The 18,367-nt window shown below is 41.6% G+C and overlaps 2 protein-coding genes across 2 annotated transcripts in view; one reads left to right on the forward strand and one right to left on the reverse strand.

The window, feature by feature from the left end:
* The window catches only part of NIPAL3 (NIPA like domain containing 3), a 50,982-nt gene extending 46,743 nt beyond the window's left edge, over positions 1–4,239 (reverse strand). Inside the window, exons 1-2 of the mRNA XM_007459155.1 lie at positions 4,142–4,239; positions 767–1,097 (exon numbers count right to left, since the gene is read on the reverse strand). Coding sequence (XP_007459217.1) covers positions 767–859 — 93 coding nt within the window. The 5' untranslated portion in view covers positions 860–1,097; positions 4,142–4,239. The remainder of the gene's footprint in view (positions 1–766; positions 1,098–4,141) is intronic.
* A 1,753-nt stretch (positions 4,240–5,992) lies between these two features.
* Positions 5,993–18,367, forward strand: part of STPG1 (sperm tail PG-rich repeat containing 1) — a 53,035-nt gene continuing 40,660 nt past the window's right edge. The window contains exons 1-3 of the mRNA XM_007459156.1: positions 5,993–6,044; positions 8,373–8,491; positions 16,135–16,275. Of these exons, the coding sequence (XP_007459218.1) occupies positions 16,203–16,275 (73 nt within the window). The 5' untranslated portion in view covers positions 5,993–6,044; positions 8,373–8,491; positions 16,135–16,202. The remainder of the gene's footprint in view (positions 6,045–8,372; positions 8,492–16,134; positions 16,276–18,367) is intronic.

An 18,367-nucleotide genomic window follows, 5' to 3' on the forward strand; every position in this document is an offset into this window, starting at 1 on the left:
TGTGGCCTCTCCCGTTGCGGAGCACAGGCTCCGGACGCGCAGGCTCAGCGGCCATGGCTCACGGGCCCAGCCGCTCCGCGGCATGTGGGATCTTCCCGGACCGGGACACGAACCCGTGTCCTTTGCATGGCAGGCGGACTCTCAACCACTGCGCCACCAGGGAAGCCCTATCCAATTCTTAGAGACAGCAAAGGGGCATGCTCTCTGGGATGTTCACTGCAGCATTTACAGTCATCCCAGATTAGAAACAACCTAAACATCCAACAATAGGAGGTCTTTCCAGCAAATTTTGATACAGCAGCTCAACAGGTTACTGTGCAATCATTCAGAAAGCATGCTTTCAATCACTACTCAATGACGTGGGGAAATAGTCCACAAATAAGGTTAAGGGAAACAACCAAGAAACAAAACTCTCTGTACAATCTGATCCCCAATCTGTAATACCAGAAAAAGACAGGAAGGAAATACACAGAAATATGAACAAAGGTTGTCTCTGAGTAATGGAGCAGGTGATTTTTTTTAAAAAAATCAAGTCTTCTAAGTGGGAATGAATTCCTTTTAAAGTATCCCTCTACCTTCCTATTTTTATGTATTTTAATGAACATTTCTTTTGATTACAGATTCTCTTGTACGCGTGGAGGGTCTGCCTGTTTCTGCCAGCGATAGGCACGCGGACCCTGGACCTATCTGTTAGCCAATGCTGCACCGTGTTACTTTCTTGTTAGAAAAATATAAAATTCCCAAACCAAAAAATAAAAGCTCTTGCCTTGTAGGAGAAGGAAGCCTCACTCACAGGGTCAGCACTGCTCGCGGGCGGGAGGTGCTGCAGCTGCAGGGCTGCTCTGTGGGCTCCGTCCATGGTGGTCTAAGGGCACATCCCACCGGGCCTGGTTTGGCAGCTGCAGCTGCTGCTAAGCCATCTTTCCTTGTGGGGTTTGCCTCCTTCCACCAGCCATCACTTTCCCACACGGAGAGTACTTCAAGGCTCTTTTGGCTGATTTACAGCCTTTTCCTCATCTTCCCTCAGAGACGTGCCAGTTTCTAGGTCTCTTCCCAGGCAGACAGACAGGGATGCGTTTCCTGATTCTCACGGTGCTCTAGAGGGTGGGGAAGAACATTAAAAATGCATGTACAATGAAACATTGAAACATTATCATCTCAAATAAAGATATGGCTCACCTACCTCAAAGCCTTTTCCCAGCCCTTTAAAAACCCCATAGCTCGCCTCCTTTGCTTCCATCATATCCTAATTTAAATGCTACTTTTCTATAGGCTCCCCTACATAAGTAAAACACTACCTACATCTACTTCTCCAGGACTCCAAAAAGAGAAAAAAAATCCCACTGCCGTAAAAAAGGAACCATCTACATTCTGATGCAGGAAAGAAAGAATGAGAAGAAAAGTTATCTCCATGGAAGATGGAAGAATTGTCCTGCTTCTGAGGGTCAGCCTAGCACAGGTGATACAACATTGGACCAGGAGGGGGAAGACCTAAGTGACCAGATCATTTTGCCTCTGGAGTCTCAGTTGCCTCATCTGTAGAACAGGGGTAAAATGTGGCCTCAAGTAAAACCAGCAATGACAGTAATTCCCATTAACTTCATTGGACTGATATTTTCAGGGCATCTCAAGCTTTTCTACCAAATAGAGAAAGATGAAGTATGCCCTTAGTGTTATAGGAAGCATGGCCAAAATACCTTCTGCAAGTGCTAAGGGTTTCTTTGAGGTCTTCTTATATTTAAAAAATATATATATCATACAAATTTGGATTCTACTGCAAAGTCTATGTTTATTTATTTATTTATTTTTGCGGTATGCGGGCCTCTCACTGTTGTGGCCTCTCCTGTTGCGGAGCACAGGCTCCGGACACGCAGGCTCAGCGGCCATGGCTCACGGGCCCAGCCACTCCGCGGCATGTGGGATCCTCCCGGACCGGGGCACGAACCCGTGTCCCCTGCATCGGCAGGCGGACTCTCAACCACTGAGCCACCAGGGAAGCCCTATGTTTATTTTAATATAAAAATATTTTAAATTACTTTTGATCCGCCATGTGCTACCTGTTTTACCTTGGCCAAGTCATTTAACTTTTCAGCCAGTCTCCTCTGCTGTGAAATATGGATATTCCAAGCCCACGTGTTTTGAGAATTTGGTGAAATAATGCATATAAAATATGTGCACAGTGAATGGTCAATGAATGTCAGTTATTATTAGTATTAATTTTATTATTATCGGTCTAATTATTTAATTTGCCTATGAATACACCTTTCTTTCTCTCAAGCAACGAATATTTGAGGGCTTACTGCGTGCCAAACAAAGTCTCTGCTGTGCCTCAAGGTGTCAGAAAGCTGCCTCCTATCTTTCCTGTAGCTTCCAGTTCCTTCTGTTATCTAGCCCTAGGCCCAGGAATTCTGGTTCCTGGTGTGAACAGCACAGTCTTATGTTATAGGACTAACACTGAGTCCAGAATCTAGGAGACATCAGATGCAGGGCTTAGCACTGGGGCAGCACTTAGACAATGTAGCCCAGGTCTCACTTTGTCAAAGGGCCTCAAAGTTAAATGAATGCTTCTGCCTCTAGATGAGGTTATATATTCAGTATATATATACCTGAAGTACACTCATCAGACAACTTTGTAACTCACATCCCATAACCAGACCTCCCTGACTGTAAAGCCCTACGAATATTTGTTTGTAATCTTGTGAAAAGCGTAATTATTCTTCACTATACTTTTATGCCTTAGGAAGGAAGGGTGGCCCAGGGTTCCCTTCATCTCTGAGACCCTCTTAGAGGCTTTCAACCTGGAGGTGAAGGGGCGCTGGAGCACAAACTCTGGGGAGAAGTTTGCTGAATCCCCTGCTCCGTTGCTCCCTGCCGAGATCTAGCCCAGAGCCTGGCACGGTGACCTCCATACATACCTGCTGACTGGCTATAGACAGGCCTGTAAAGCACCTGGTGCACCGTGGCTGCTTCACGGGCAAGAAGAGAACGGCTTACTCAGGCCTAACCAACCAGCCCCGCCCACAGCACGTCAAAGGGACCTCAGGGATGTGCCAAGGGGCTGATGGGAATCCAGGCCCCTAACTAACCTCCTTTGGATCAGCTGGTTCCTCCAGGTGGGTTTCTGTTTTTGCCCTCCTTTGTAGCGGCTGTGGTTACTCTCATTTAATTCGCTTTGAAAAAGCAGCTTCCCTCTCTGCCTCAGGAAACCCAGGCCTCTGAGGCATCATGGCCTGCAAAGACAGAAAACTCTCCCTCAGCTGGGTAGCCGTTGGGACTAAAAGCCTTGGAGGAACTCTCTGCAAGTTGCCCTTCCTTATAAGGCACACATTCTTTGCCCAGCGACTCTCTTTTCCTGACTTCAAAGCACTTTTCCAGGACTAACCCATGCCCTAGAGGCAAGGAGCCAACGCTGTGCTGCCAGCCACCCCTTAATTTTGAGGCCCTCACAGCCACCAGTGAGCACAGGGTCGCTGACTCAAAAAAGGAAAGATAATTCACTAGGTGATGGCTTCCACTCCATCCCCCAGCCCTCATCTCAATGAATTACTTCACTGACCCACAGAATACGGTTTCCCAGCCTAGAGAAACGTAGCTCGTTGCTGCTAAGAGTAGGGTCTGTATTAGACCCTACTGACAGAATTTGGCTCTGCTTGAACAAACAACTCAAACACGCCCTTTCCCAACACCTGCCAATTCAGCTTTCGGTTGCTGAGTGCCAGTTACAGGCCAAGCGCTTTCCCTTTCCTGGGCTTTGGCTCACTAAAGGGTTAGACGCTAAAGTCCCCACCCAATGCGCTGGAAACAACTTCCAGAGGCCAGCATGGATCAAGAAGGCCTTCCCTCATCCACCTGATAACTCCACCATCTGCTATCGCCCAAGCCGGCGTGTATAGGAACAATTTAGGCGAAGTTACTCTATTTCACTTCCTGATTTGGTAACGCCTGGCATCACCTTTACTAAGGCAAATCCATGCCCCTCTCCTCGATGCGAAAATGGAAAAAGCATTCTGAGGCAATGAGACCCAAAATGACAAGAAGGAAGATATTTACGGTAGATGATCACAAATGCATTCGCTTTTCCTGAAACGAAGGGTGAATTCAAGTCCCCCTTCCCCCGCCCTTAGTCTTAATCACTACTCACCGGCGGCGTTTCCGCTAAGGCCCACCTATCAGAGGTTTCTGAGCAATGACTTAGACTCTTAGCGCAACCCGGAGGCACAGCCTCCCAGATTCCTTCCCCAACCCAGAGCTGCCCGAGTGCTGCAGTGTTTTGTTTTCAAAGGCCGAGATTTGATTTGCCAGGCCGCCTGCCAGTCAAAAGCTGACGGGCATTTGGTGCAGGCGAGCGGCTGCGAGGAGGGGGTGGGCGGGACAGACCTCCGGCATTGGCTCCGCCGAGAAGCTTGCTTGAAGCGTAGGGGGAGAGCTTTGAGGAGGCGGTGCCCCGCAGGAGCTTTGCGCTCTCCTGGAGAGGGTCCCCTCTAGCGGCCACAGGAAGGATGTTGGAACAAAACTCCGCTCCCTCCTCGGGCTGTGTCTGGAAAGCTCCGGTGACTTGCTCACTCCACCTGCCCTACAGGTGGGCAGCCTGCCAGGTGTCCTGCCTCCTTATCCTCAGAGCCCCCTCCCGGGCTTCGCTCCTGCTGTTGCCCCACCCCACGCTCTCACCAGGTATTCAAATCCTACACATCTTTCAAGGCCCGGTTCCTCCCAAAGCCGCGGGGTATAAAAATCTCTCCTTGCCTGTCCTCCCGGAACACCTGTTGGCAGCACAATATACCAACCCTCCCGGTACGTCCCCAGCTCAGCAATACTTAAGGTCCACCAGTAAGCCCAGCATTTGAATGCTTCCGTAATGTACAAGTGTAATAATTATAATTGCCTCTAGGATATATTGTACAATACAGGGAATATAGCCAATATTTTATAATAACTATAAATGGAGTATAACCTTAAAAAAATGTGAATCACTATACTGTACACCTGTAACATATAATATTGTACAGCAAGTATATTTCAATTTAAAAATTAAAATTTTAAAAAATGAGTTGTATTTTAAAAATAATTAATACGTGCATGGAGCTTCTGCTTTTTCACTCACGTGCATTTCATTTCAGATCCTCTCAACAACCCCCTGAGTGAGACATTGGGCTCATGCCCATTTTACAGGTGAAGACATGACATTTGGACAGAGACCTCGATGATGAGAAAGAGGCAGTTGTGGTTCAGACCCTGATACCAAGCGAACTCAGAGGGAACACCCGAGAGCAGGACGAGGTTGACATATTGTAGGAACTGCCCAAAGGACAGCGTGGCTGGTGCGAGATTTTTCTGGCGCGTGGGAAGGGGGAGCGGGACGGGCAAGGGACAGCTTATATGAAGATGTTTGGATTTCATCCTAAGTTTAAAGGGGAGCCCTTGGAGTGTTCTAAGAGGGAGAATGACAAGATCACTGTGATTGCTCTTAAGTGTGTAAAGAGGGGCTCCTGGAACACTACATGGTTGCCCTCGTATGTTGCCCGTTTCAGTCTTTTTTCTTTGGCTCTTATAAACAGGGCCTCGATGTTAGAACTAACATTCGATGAATGTTAGTTCTCCCGTCCAAGTACTAACCAGGCACCGACCCTGCTTAGCTTCCGAGATCGAGACGAGATCGGGCGCGTCTAGGGTGGTTTGGCCCTAGACGAATGAATGTTAGTTCTTTTAGGTTTATTCCTTGAAGTAGGATTTCTGGGTGAGCAAAAGTCTAAGGCTTTGGGTCTATCACAAGATTTGGGGGGGGTTCCTAGATAAGCTCTATTAAGGTTCCCCACCCATCCTGACGTAGTTCACCCGAACCCTAAAATTCTGGCAGCTTCCCAGCGGTTTTTGAAATGCCTCTGATCATTGGCCAACAACTTTTCACGCTAAAGAAACGGAGGACACCATTGGTTCGAGTTCATCCGGAAGCGAGCAGACAGTAGAAGTTAGAATGTTTAGGCCTGTGGTTGCCATAGCGACAGGGAGGTTGACAGGCCAGATTCAGCCCTGAGGGACCCGACAAGGTAGGAAGCTGTCCCTTTTGGGGGACGGATGCCAGGGTCGTGGGGAGGAGGACCCGACGCACCGCATGGGACGCCCACTGAGACCGCCGCCTTCCCGGTGCGTGCGGAGTTCCGCTGCTGAGCTAGGTGGTGCCGTGAGGGCCGGAAGAAGCCACTGTTGGAGGTTCCCCTCCCTGGAGGTGTGCCCTCAGAGTCCCCACCTGAAAAGTGGTGATAATAACCAGGGCACGCCTTCCTCATAGAGCTCCGGTGAGGGGCGTGGGCATCTGACTCCCCTGCCTCAGCCCCGGCGAGTGTACAAACGTTTGGGGTCGTCTGGCAGCAGGTGGACCACAAAGAGCTAAATTCTAATCCCAGGTCCACTCCATCTCCTGCCCTGCTCGGGGCTTCGGTTTACCCATCTGTGAAACGAAAGGCTGTGATTGGAATCTAGAGGTCACCAGCCGGCAGCGGAAGTTTATTCCAGCTCTCCGACACACTTTCTCGACCTCAGAAAAATATCACATATTTACCCGAGATTGCTTTGAAAAATGTAAAATACTTCCAAGATGCACCATAGCATTGTAACTGAATCAATAAAAATCTCATATAGTCAAAACTACTCATGCAAGTCCCATAAAATTCCACATAAAGATAACAGTATACATGAGGTAGTGTATATTGATATACTTGTACAGTAAAATACATGCATAAATATATGAAGTATGTCATAATACTATAAGATAAATAATAAGGGTTTTTTTTAAAACATAGAGATGGTAGAATGAAAACATGCCTACAGTTGTAGTTTTGTGAGTTAAATCTTTCTAGAATGTAGCTCCTAATGGAAAGAGTTGTATTTAATATTATGAGTACATCTATATACATTATGGATAAAATGTGTCTACTCCTAGTATTCATCCATTCATTCAGTGCACAAATATTTATTGAGCAACTGCTATGTGCCAGGAAACAGATTGGGGATTCAGTGATGAACATCTTATTCATGAAGATCATAAAAAAAAATTTTACATATTACATATAATGTTGGGTAGTGAAAAGTGCTTTGAGAAAAATAAGACAGGGTCAGGGGCTAGAGAGAGATGGGTGGTGCTTCCGAAGAGAGAGTGGTCAAGGAAGTCATCCCAAAGGCAATTTGAGGAGAGGCCCAGATGAATCTGGTGACAGGGCCAGAGGATGGTACCCAGTATAAGGGAGGAATCCCCATGTTACAAGGGTATTGCAGAAGCTGAAGAGGTTCCTTGTGGAGAAGAGGATTAGTCTTTAGGTTGTGGGTTATGACCGCTGCCTTCAAATACCTGAAGAATAGTCATACAGAAGAGTGGCTTTCAAACTTTTTGACTGTGACCCATGGTAAGAAATGCATTTTATATTGTGATCCAGCACACATACATAGGCACATAACAAAAGCTTCACAAAAGACTACAAGCAATGACCTGCATTTCAAAACTTACCAATGTGGAAGAGGAGTGAGACTTATTCTGAGCTGATTCACGCAGGAACTTTCTAGCAGTTAGAACTACCTAACAGTGAACTGCCTCAGGAGTTTTCAAACTGAGTTCTGGGGACCCCCAGCATCCTGTGAAAATTCAAGACAGCCTAAATATTTGCATAGGACTCTATTTGCATAGTACATTGCATAGGACTCTATGCAATGTCCTAATTTTTAAAAAACCAACCATACACACTCAAGGATAGTAAATGTCAACATTTAGCATGTTAACATTTAGTGTGTGCTGCCTTAGATGTTATTATAGTGGTTCAGAGCAAGCAGAAGTCAGACTTCCTGGGTTCAAAGCCTGATCCCACCTCTTACTTCTGGTGTGACCTTGAGTAAGTCACTTAACCCCTCCCTCTGAATTTCAGTTTTCTCATCTGTAAAATGGGGATAATACCTCACTGGTTTATTGTAAGGATTGCGTGAAGTATTCTATACAAGGCATTTAGGAGTGTAGGGGCTCAAGAAATGACAGCTATTATTTTAAGCTGTTAATATATTATCCCCGTGCATGTATTAAAATCTAATGTTAATAAAAGCCTACTGTAGGTTAGGCAGCATTAACTACTACTTGTGGATCGTCGTATTTGATCCTCACAAGCAACTTGAGAGGAAGGTACTGTTACCAATCTCCGTTTATGGAAGAGGAAATGGATTTAAAAGGTCAAGTGACTCATCCAAATAAGAACTATTAAGTGGCAGAACCCAGGACTATTAACCTTGAACAGATGACTGGATACTCTTGATCACTGTACTGGCCCTCACCTGGGAACTGCTTAAACATATGCTGTTGATTAGGAAGTTAGTATATCTTCATTGCTCTTTCTTAGATTCCAGGCCCATGACATCCTGTCATGAACAGTTATACAAGCAAGTGCACCATTGAGGCACATCTGCACAGTGCTCCATTCACACCTGGGCTGCACCTTCTCTCACCCTGGCTTCACAGGTATGCAGTAACAAGGCTGGAAAACATTATTAATAGTGTTATCTTTGGGTGGTAGGAATATGGATTGTTTTTTTAAATCTTTTAAATTTATCTTTCCAAAAATTTGACAATATGTACATATAACCATTGTAATAGGAAGCTTAAACCTTTTCTAATTACTCATAATTCTAGCACACTAATGAATTTAAAAAATAACAGCTTTATTGCAGCTGGGGAAATAGATGGTTATTACTAAGACAACAACACTGCACTGAGACGTGATAAGTGAATAGTGGCTGCTTTTATAGATCCTAAAAGACATTTTTATACTAGAGTAGTGATTGTGCTGTGATTGATATTGACTTGTTTCTGTTGTTTTTGATTTCTTTGAGTGTGTTGCCAATAATTATATTAAATATTAAGTTTTTAGTATAGATTGTCCACCATAAACGATTGAGAATTACTGCTCTGAGGGTGATAGAATAAAGTGAAGAGGAAATACTGAAGGAGCAAAGGATTGCTAGAGCATAACATCATTTATTCAATCCTTCATTCCTTAGTATTTATAAATGATGTAAGTTCCTTAGGAAAAAAGGTGAGTAAAATAAAACTCGTCTGTTCATGAAAGATTAACTTCCATGAAAATTAAATCTTGCTCCTGCTGTTAACAACTAAAAAAACAGAGAAATATAGGAAACATGGTTTTTAGACAATGAACAACAGGGAGCCCAGTACTGTAATCCCTGAGAGAAGAAAAACAAGGTGAGCCCCACAATTGCTCCAGCTTAGTGCTGGGGGCAGTTTCTAGGCCACAGTTCAGGGTGAGGGAAACCTCAGTTTCTGAGCTGGGGAGATAGAAATCAGAGTTCGGGGAGACCAAAGCAGCTGGAATTTACAGGGTAGGACACCATAAAGGAGGACCTGCACATAAGAAGTTCAGAAATAGGAAGAGAGTTCTCCTCAAGTCTTTGGCTGAGGAATGATGGGCACATGCGTGAGAAGAAACTAAGACTGGGGAAAGAACCACCAGAAAGCAGTGGGCTGAACAATTTCTGGGCCTTTTACAGAACTGGGACTACTTCATGCTCCATAAACCAGAATAGAGAGACCCTGTATCAGAAGAGGATTGATTGGGCAGCGTCTCTAGAAATATCATGTCTTAGTAGTGGAGATAAATTATTCCTAGAATAAAAGCTGCTCTGGATTCACGATAACAAAGCTTAAAAAGCTGGAAAGGAGCATATGGGTCTGTAAGTTACTGGAAATTGTGCCAGAAAAAAAAAAATGCAACACTCTACAGAAATACTTCAAAATCCAGTACCCAACAGTGTAAAACTCATAATGTCCAGTGTCCAGTACAAAATTACTGGACATGAAAAATACAGGAAAATATGACACACGTCCAAGAGAAAGAGCAGTCGATATTAGCAGTCCCAGAAATGACAGAGATCGTAAAATTAGTAGAAAAGGGGCTTCCCTGGTGGCACAGTGGTTGAGAATCCGCCTGCCAATGCAGGGGACACGGGTTCGAGCCCTGGTCCGGGAAGATCCTACATGCCGTGGAGCAACTAAGCCCATGCACCACAACTACTGAGCCTATGCTCTAGAGCCCTTGAGCCACCACTACTGAAGCCTGCATGCCTAAAGCCCGTGCTTTGTAACAAGAGAAGCCACCGCAATGAGAAGTCCACACACCTCAATGAAGAGTAGCCCCTGCTCACCGCAACTAGAGGAAGCCCGTGTGCAGCAATGAAGACCCAATGCAGCCAAAAATAAATAAATAAAATAAATAAATTTTTAAAAATTAGTAGAAAAGGACATTAAAGCAGGTATTATAAACATGCTCAAATATGTAAAGGAAAACATGAACATAATGAAGAAAGAAATAGAAAATATTTTTTAAAAGGACCCAAATGTAACTTCTAGAGATGAGAAATGCAATATTTGAAATAAAAATATAATAGATGGAATTAACAGCAGATTAGAAACTACAGAAGATCATTGAACTTAAAGGCAATATACACTGTCCAAATGAAAGTGGGTGGGGAGGGGCAAGAACAGAATCTCAGTGATTGTGGGACAATATTAAGTAATCTGTATACGTATACTTGTAGCTCCAGGAAAGAAGCCAGAGTGGGGAAAGGCTCAAAATTTTTTGAAAAAATAATGGCTGAATATTTTCCAAATTTGATGAAAACTATAAATCTGCAGATTCAGGAATTTCAATGAATCCAAAATAGTAAAAACATAAAGAAAATAATAAAATGATGCAAAGTCATCATCAAAATCAAATTTCTGAATAAAAGTGATAAACAGAAAAACTTAAAAATAGTGGGTAAAAAAGATATATTAGGACATAAGAATTACAGTGGATCACTTATCATAAACTATGCAAGTTAGGAGACAATGGAGTAATATATATATATATATATATATATATATATATATTTTTTTTTTTTTTTTTTTTTTTTGCCGTACACGGGCCTCTCACTGTTGTGGCCTCTCCCGTTGCGGAGCACAGGCTCCGGACGCGCAGGCTCAGCGGCCATGGCTCACGGGCCCAGCCGCTCCGCAGCACGTGGGATCTTCCCGGACCGGGGCATGAACCCGTGTGCCCTGCATCGGCAGGCGGACTCTCAACCACTGCGCCACCAGGGAAGCCCCGGAGTAATATATTTTAAAGTTGGGGAGAGGAGGGAAACTGTCAACACAGAATTCTATTACCAATAAAAATGACTAAGAAAATGAAAGAAAAAAAAGATTATTTTAGGCAAACAAAAACCTAGAGAATGCATTATCAGAAGACTTGCACTACAAGAAATGTTAAAATAGGTTCAACAGATAGAAGGAATATGATACCAGACAGAAGCTTAGATAAACCCAAAGAATTAAAGAACACTGATAATGGTAAATATAAAATACATTTTTTCTTAATTTAATCTCCTTAAAAAATGATTGACTGTTTAAATGAAAAATAACACGAGGGACTTCCCTGGTGGCAGCCAATGCAGGGGACATGAGTTCGATCCCTGGTCTGGGAAGATCCCACATGCCGCAGAGTAACTAAGCCCATGTGCCACAACTACTGAGACTGCGTGCCACAACTATTGAGCCCACACACCGCAACTACTGAAGCCCGTGCACTCTAAGGCCCACATGTTGCAACTACTGAGCCCGTGTGCTGCATTATTGAAGGCTGCATGCCTAGAGCCCGAGTTCTGAAACAAAGAGAAGCCACCGCAATGAGAAGCCCGTGCACCACAACAAAGAGTAGTCCCCATTCACCGCAACTAGAGAAAGCCCGTGCATAGCAACAAAGACCCAATGCAGCCAAAAAATGAATAAAATTAAAACAAGCCTTTAAAAAATATAATAACGTGAGATTCATAATATATGTAGAACTAAAATGTATCTCAACAAAAGTATGGAATGTGGGAAATGGAAGTATACTATTGTAAAGTTCTTACGTTATATGTGAAGTGGTGTTTTTTTTTTACTGTGATAAAGATGTAAACGCTAAACCTTAAAGCAACTGCTAAAAATAAAATAGGTATAGCTAATAAATCATCAATGAAAGTAAAATTGAATCATAAGAAATACTCATTTAATCCAAAAGAATGAAGGAAAAAAGGAACAAAGATCAAATAGGAGAATGGTAGATTTAAATCCAACCATATAAATTTTTACATTAAATGTAAGTTTTAAACACTCCAATCAAAAAGAGATAATCAGGTTATAACCTGGTGGCGCAGTGGTTGAGAATCTGCCTGCTAATGCAGGGGACACGGGTTCGAGCCCTGGTCTGGGAGGATCCCACATGCCGCGGAGCAACTAGGCCCGTGAGCCACAACTACTGAGCCTGCGCGTCTGGAGCCTGTGCTATGCAACAAGGGAGGCCGTGATAGTGAGAGGCCCGCGCACCGCGATGAAGGGTGGCCTCCATTTGCCACAACTAGAGAAAGCCCACTCACAGAAACGAAGACCCAACACAGCAAAAATAAATTAATTAATTAATAAACTCCTACCCCCAACATATTCTTAAAAAGAAAAAAAAGAGATAACCAGAACAGATTTTTAAAAACCAAGATCCAACTCAACTATATGTTACCTTTAAAAAACCAACTTTAAATATAAAGACACAGATAGGTTAAAAGTAAAAGGATGCAAAAAGATACAGTTTGCTAACAGTAGTCAAAAGAAAACTGGAGTGACTATATTAATATCAGAAAAAATAGACTTCAGAACAAGGAATATTACCAGGGATAAAGAGGGGCATTTCACAGTGATAAAGGGTCCAATTCACGAAGAAGAGGTAAAAATTATAAATGTGCATGCACCAAACAGTGCTTTAAAATACATGGAACAAAAACTGACAAAACTTAAAAAAGAAATAAACAAATGCACAATAATATAATGTGGGAGATTTCAACACTTTTCTCTCCATATTGATAGAATGAATAAAGAGAAAATCAATAAGGATATAAAAGACTTGAACAACATTATCAACCAATTTGACCTAATTGACATTTATTTTTAAAAACCTCCATCCAATAACAACAGAAAAACTCAAAATCCCTCCAGCTACTTGGAAATTAAACAGCAGTGTTCCAAATAAACCATATGTCAAAAGATATTATATGAAAAATAGAAGCTAGTTTAGGAAGAAAATGAAGGCACAACATTTCAACATACATGAGATGCTGTTAAAACAGGGATTAAAGGAAAATTCACAGTATTAAATGCTTATATTAAGAAAGAAGAAAGGTCTAAATTCCATGATTTAAGCTTCCACCTTAAAAAGCTAGAAAAAAAAGAGCAAATGAAGCCTAAAGTAAATAGAAAGAAGGAAATAATAATGGTAATAGTAGAGTAAATGAAATAGAAAACAGAAATGGGAAAAAAAACAATGAAACCCCTTGCTGTTTTCTTTAGAAAAGATCCGTAAACCTCTAGCCAGTCTTAACAAAAAGATATAAGATGCAAATTACCAATATCAGAAATGAAGGAGGGATATTACTACAGAACTTACAGACATAAAGGATAATAAGGGACTATTATGAACAACTTAATGCCCATAAATTACACGACAGAGATGAAATGGAAAATCTTCCTTGAAAGACACAAATTACCAAAGCTCACTCAAGAAGACATAGATAATCTGAAGACCCTATATCTAACAAGCAAATGGAGTTTGTCATTAAAAAACCTTCCCACTGGGCTTCCCTGGTGGCACAGTGGTTGAGAGTCCGCCTGCTTATGCAGGGGACACGGGTTCGCGCCCCGGTCCGGGAGGATCCCACATGCCGCGGGGCGGCTGGGCCTGTGAGCCATGGCCACTGAGCCTGCGCGTCCGGAGCCTGTGCTCCACAACGGGAGAGGCCACAACAGTAAGAGGCCCGCGTACGGCAAAAAAACAAACAAACAAACAAACAAAACCTTCCCACTGAAAAAACTAGTGGCCCAAATGGCTTTACTCATAAATTCTATCAAAAAGTTAAGGAAGAAATAATACCAATTCTATACAAACTCTTCCAGAAAATAAAAGAGAAACTCATTTTATGAAGCCAGCATCACTCTGATACCAAAACCAAAGACACTACAAAAAAGAGAAAACTACAGGCTAATATCTTTCATGAATGCAGATGCAAAAAAATCCTTGACAAAATTTTAGTAAATTGAATTCAGCAGTATACAAAATTGATAGGATATCATGATCAAGTAGAATTTATTCCAGAAATACTAGGTTGTTTTAACATTTGAAAATCCATCAATATAATCCCATTAGAATACTCAAAAAGAATAATAATATGATCATTTCCATAGAGGCAGAAAAAGTATTTGATAAAATTCAACACCTGTTCCTGTTAAAAACTCTGAAGAAACGAGGATTGGAAGTGATAAAATGCTTTTATAAGGAAACCTACAGTTAACATCGTCATACTTAATGTTGAAAATAATTGGAGAAATATACCACGTTAATGGATCATAACACTCGACAAAGTTAAGATATTAATCCTCTCTAAATTGTTTTATAGGTTCAGTGCAATCCCAATTCAAATCCAAAGAGGATTTTTGGTAGAAATTGACCTGCTAGTTGTATAAATTGCATGGTAATTCGAAAGAGCTTATAAGGGCTAGTACCAATGGTTCCCAGAGGGGAAGTGTGTTGCGGTGGTGGGTGAAATGTATGAAGGGCATCGACTGTATGGTGATGGATGGTAACTAGACCTGTGGTGGTGATCATTTTGTAGTGTACACAGGTGTCAAATTACAATTCTGTACTCCTGAAACTTATATAATAATAACTTTAAAAAGAACTAGTATAGTCAAAATAATTTTGAAAGTGAAGAACAAAGTTGCAACTACCTTGATTTCAAAACTTATAAAGCCAAGATAGTGCGCTGTTAGTATAAGGGTATACATATAGGTCAAAAGAACAGAATTCTTGGACTTTTGATGACTATGCCAAAATAATTCAATAGAGAAAAGGATATTCTTTTCAACAAATGGTGCTAGAACAATTGAATATTTAAATGCAGTAAAACAAACCTGACCTATATCTCATGCCAACTATAAAATTTAATTCAGAATGAATCTTAGACCTAAGCATAATAGCTAAAAGCATAAAACTTCTAGAAGAAAACATAGAAGAAAATATTTGTGACCTTGAGTTAGGCAAAGATTTCTTAGACAAGACAAAAAAGAATCACAAACCATAAAAAAAATAATCGATAAATTTGACCTGATCGAGATTAAAACTTCTGCTTTTGAAAAGACACTGTTAAGAAAATGAAAAGGCAAGCCTCAGACTGGGAGCAGATATTTCTAAAACACATATATGATAAAGGGCTTGTATCCAGAATATATTAAGAGCTTCTATAAATCAATAGTGAGATAACCCAATTGTTTAAAAAAATAGTCAAGATTTGAACAGACACTTCACCAAAGGAGGTAAACAAATGGCAAATAAGCACATGAAAATATACAAATTAAAATGACAATGAGATACCACTATACAATCACTGGAATGCCTAAAATTAGTAAGACTTACCAAATGTGTTGGTGAGAATGTGTAGCAACTGGAACAAATTATTGATACATGCTACCACATGGGAGAATCTCAAAAGCATTGTGCTAGGTGAAAAAAAATAGACACAAAACAGTATATATACTGTATGATTACACATATATGACATTCTAGAAAAGGCAACTATTGTGACAGAAAGAAAAGCAGTGGTTTCCAGATGCCAGGGTTAGGAGGGTATTGACTGCAAAGAGACATAGGGAGCTTTGGGGTGGGGGAGGATGGATATATTTATATCTTAATTGTTGTGGTATTTTACACAATTGTAAACACTTGCCAAAACTTAAAAATGTACACTTTGAACTGATGAATTATATTATATGTAAATTATCTCAGTAGAAATAAATTTATAAAATTCAAGCCTACAGGAGCTCTGTAATCAACATCAACAGAGAACACTTACAGAGTTCCTACTACAAACAGTGCAATGTGTTTGGGATTTGGGGTCGTAGAACTTGGTAAATCTCAGCCTCTACCCACAAGATTTCTCAGTTTATCCTGCAGATACAACAGAACCCAATCAACATACTCACCAAGATTGTGAAGTGATCCCTACAAATGCTGTATTTTGCTGTTTCAGGTGCTTAGAAGAACACGCAGTCAAGTTTTTCATCAAACACATGGAATATATCACAGAACTTTGCTAAGATGGACAGCTCCGTGCATAAAGACCAACATTCTGGCAAAAAATATTCCAGAAAGGCTGACAAAGTACAGAAAGGTCTAGTGAATTTTATAACAGAGGTCTTTGGGGGCGAGAGCTCCTGACATATGTTCATTTTAGTACATAAGAGCAAATTTTAGGGGAATATAGTAAATCCTGGGTTATACCCACAAGGCCACTCTTAAGTATATTAAATAGATTGCTTTGGTCATTCTCCCACTGCCTCTAGGGTGATGATTGGGAAGAAACTAAGAAGAAAGGATGAGGCGGGGGAGAAGGAGGAAGAGATCTTACTTTATTTCCTAAAACTTAACACAAGCCCCCATTCTGCCAGGTTGTTGGAAAGTTAAACTCCAGCCATTACTGGCACAAATGCTATTCCTTCTTATTTCAAGTTTTGGACCTTTCTCAGTAGAAAAAGGTGATGTGATGATGGGAGTCTGGGTGAGGGAGGGGAGAGGTACTCAGATCATGGGTCATCCATCCAGACAGGTGAGAGCTCCACTGTCTCAGCCCATGTATTCCTTTGGTTTTCTTAGTATGCACTAATCCGGGACTACCTCTGGGCTTGGGGAATCATTGCTGAAGCTGGAAACTTCGTTCCAAGATCCTCACTCACTCCACTGTTTTTTCTTTTGGGGGTATTACCACCTCCCTGGTGGGCTTCTAGAGTCCCTGCTGCTCTCAAACCCACAGCTGGACCTCTCTTTCTTCCTCCCATCTTTTGATTTAGTGCTCTCTCTTTTTCTTTAATACTTTTAAATTGAAGCTTAATATATATTCAGAAAAAAATCATAATTATACAGCTTAATGAATATTCACAAAGAAACCACCACCTATGGAATCACTTCTCAGACCCCGCGATAACAACAGCATCCCAGAAGCCCTTGTCTTGTCCCTTCCTGGGCATTATCCCCCTTCTCTGCAAATGTAAACACTACGGCTATCCTGACTTCTAATATCATTAATTACTTTAGTCTCTTTTGAACTATATATAAATTGGAATCATACAATATGAACTCTTTTCTCTCAGGCTTTTTTCTCTCATGTTTGAGAGATTTAACTTCATGTTTCATGTATCAGTGGTTACTTCATTTTCATTGCCATGAAATGGCATAGGATTCTTTGTTCTAATATACCGTAATTAGCTTATCCATTATACTATTGCAGGACATCTGGATTGTTTCCTGTTTTGAGGTACTATGACTGAAAGCTTTTATGACTATTCTTGTTCATGTCTTTTGGGACATGTATGTATATATTCCTTGGGTCTATACCTAGGAGAATTGCTGGGTCATAGAGTGTGTTTATGATCAGCTTAGTTGATACCACAAGTTCTCCAAAGTGAGTGTGCCAATTTTACTTCCTTACAAGCAATGTATGATCATTCTAGTTGCTCTACATCCTCACCAACATTTTTAGCTCATGAGGGTTTTAATTTGCATTGTCCTTTGATCAAAAAGATTGAGCACTTTTTCATGTGTTGGCTGACTTTTAGGATATTCTCTTTGGAGAAGTGGCTGGTCCCGTTTTTTTTTTTTTTTTTTTTTTTTTTTTTTGCGTTACGCGGGCCTCTCACTGTTGTGGCCTCTCCCGTTGCGGAGCACAGGCTCCGGACGCGCAGGCTCAGCGGCCATGGCTCACGGGCCCAGCCGCTCCGCGGCATGTGGGATCTTCCCGGACCGGGGCACGAACCCGTGTCCCCTGCAGGGGGACTCTCAACCACTGCGTCACCAGGGAAGCCCTAGTTTTTTACCCATTTTTTCTATTGGGTTTTTCTTTTCTTAGGAGTTCTTGAAAACATTCTAGAAATGTATCCGTTTGTTGGCTATAGGTAAAGTAAATATCTTCCCTCAGTTTGTGACTTCCCTTTACATTCTCTTAATGGTGTGCTAATGACGAGAAGCTCTTGATTTTACTATAGGCCATTTAATCAATATTTTCCCTCATAGCTAGTGTATGATGTCTGTCCTATTTAAGAAATCTTTGCCTATCCCAAAATAATTTCTTCTAATAACTGTATTATTTTACCTTTCACATCTAGACCTACGACTCACTTGGAATTGTTTGTGTGCATGGTATGAAGATGTCCAAATCTATTGTTTTCAGTATGTATATCCAGTTGCCCAGCACCATTTATTGAAAGAGT

Source organism: Lipotes vexillifer, unplaced genomic scaffold, assembly GCF_000442215.2.
Source record: "Lipotes vexillifer unplaced genomic scaffold, Lipotes_vexillifer_v1.1 scaffold496, whole genome shotgun sequence".
Lineage (NCBI taxonomy): Eukaryota > Metazoa > Chordata > Mammalia > Artiodactyla > Lipotidae > Lipotes > Lipotes vexillifer.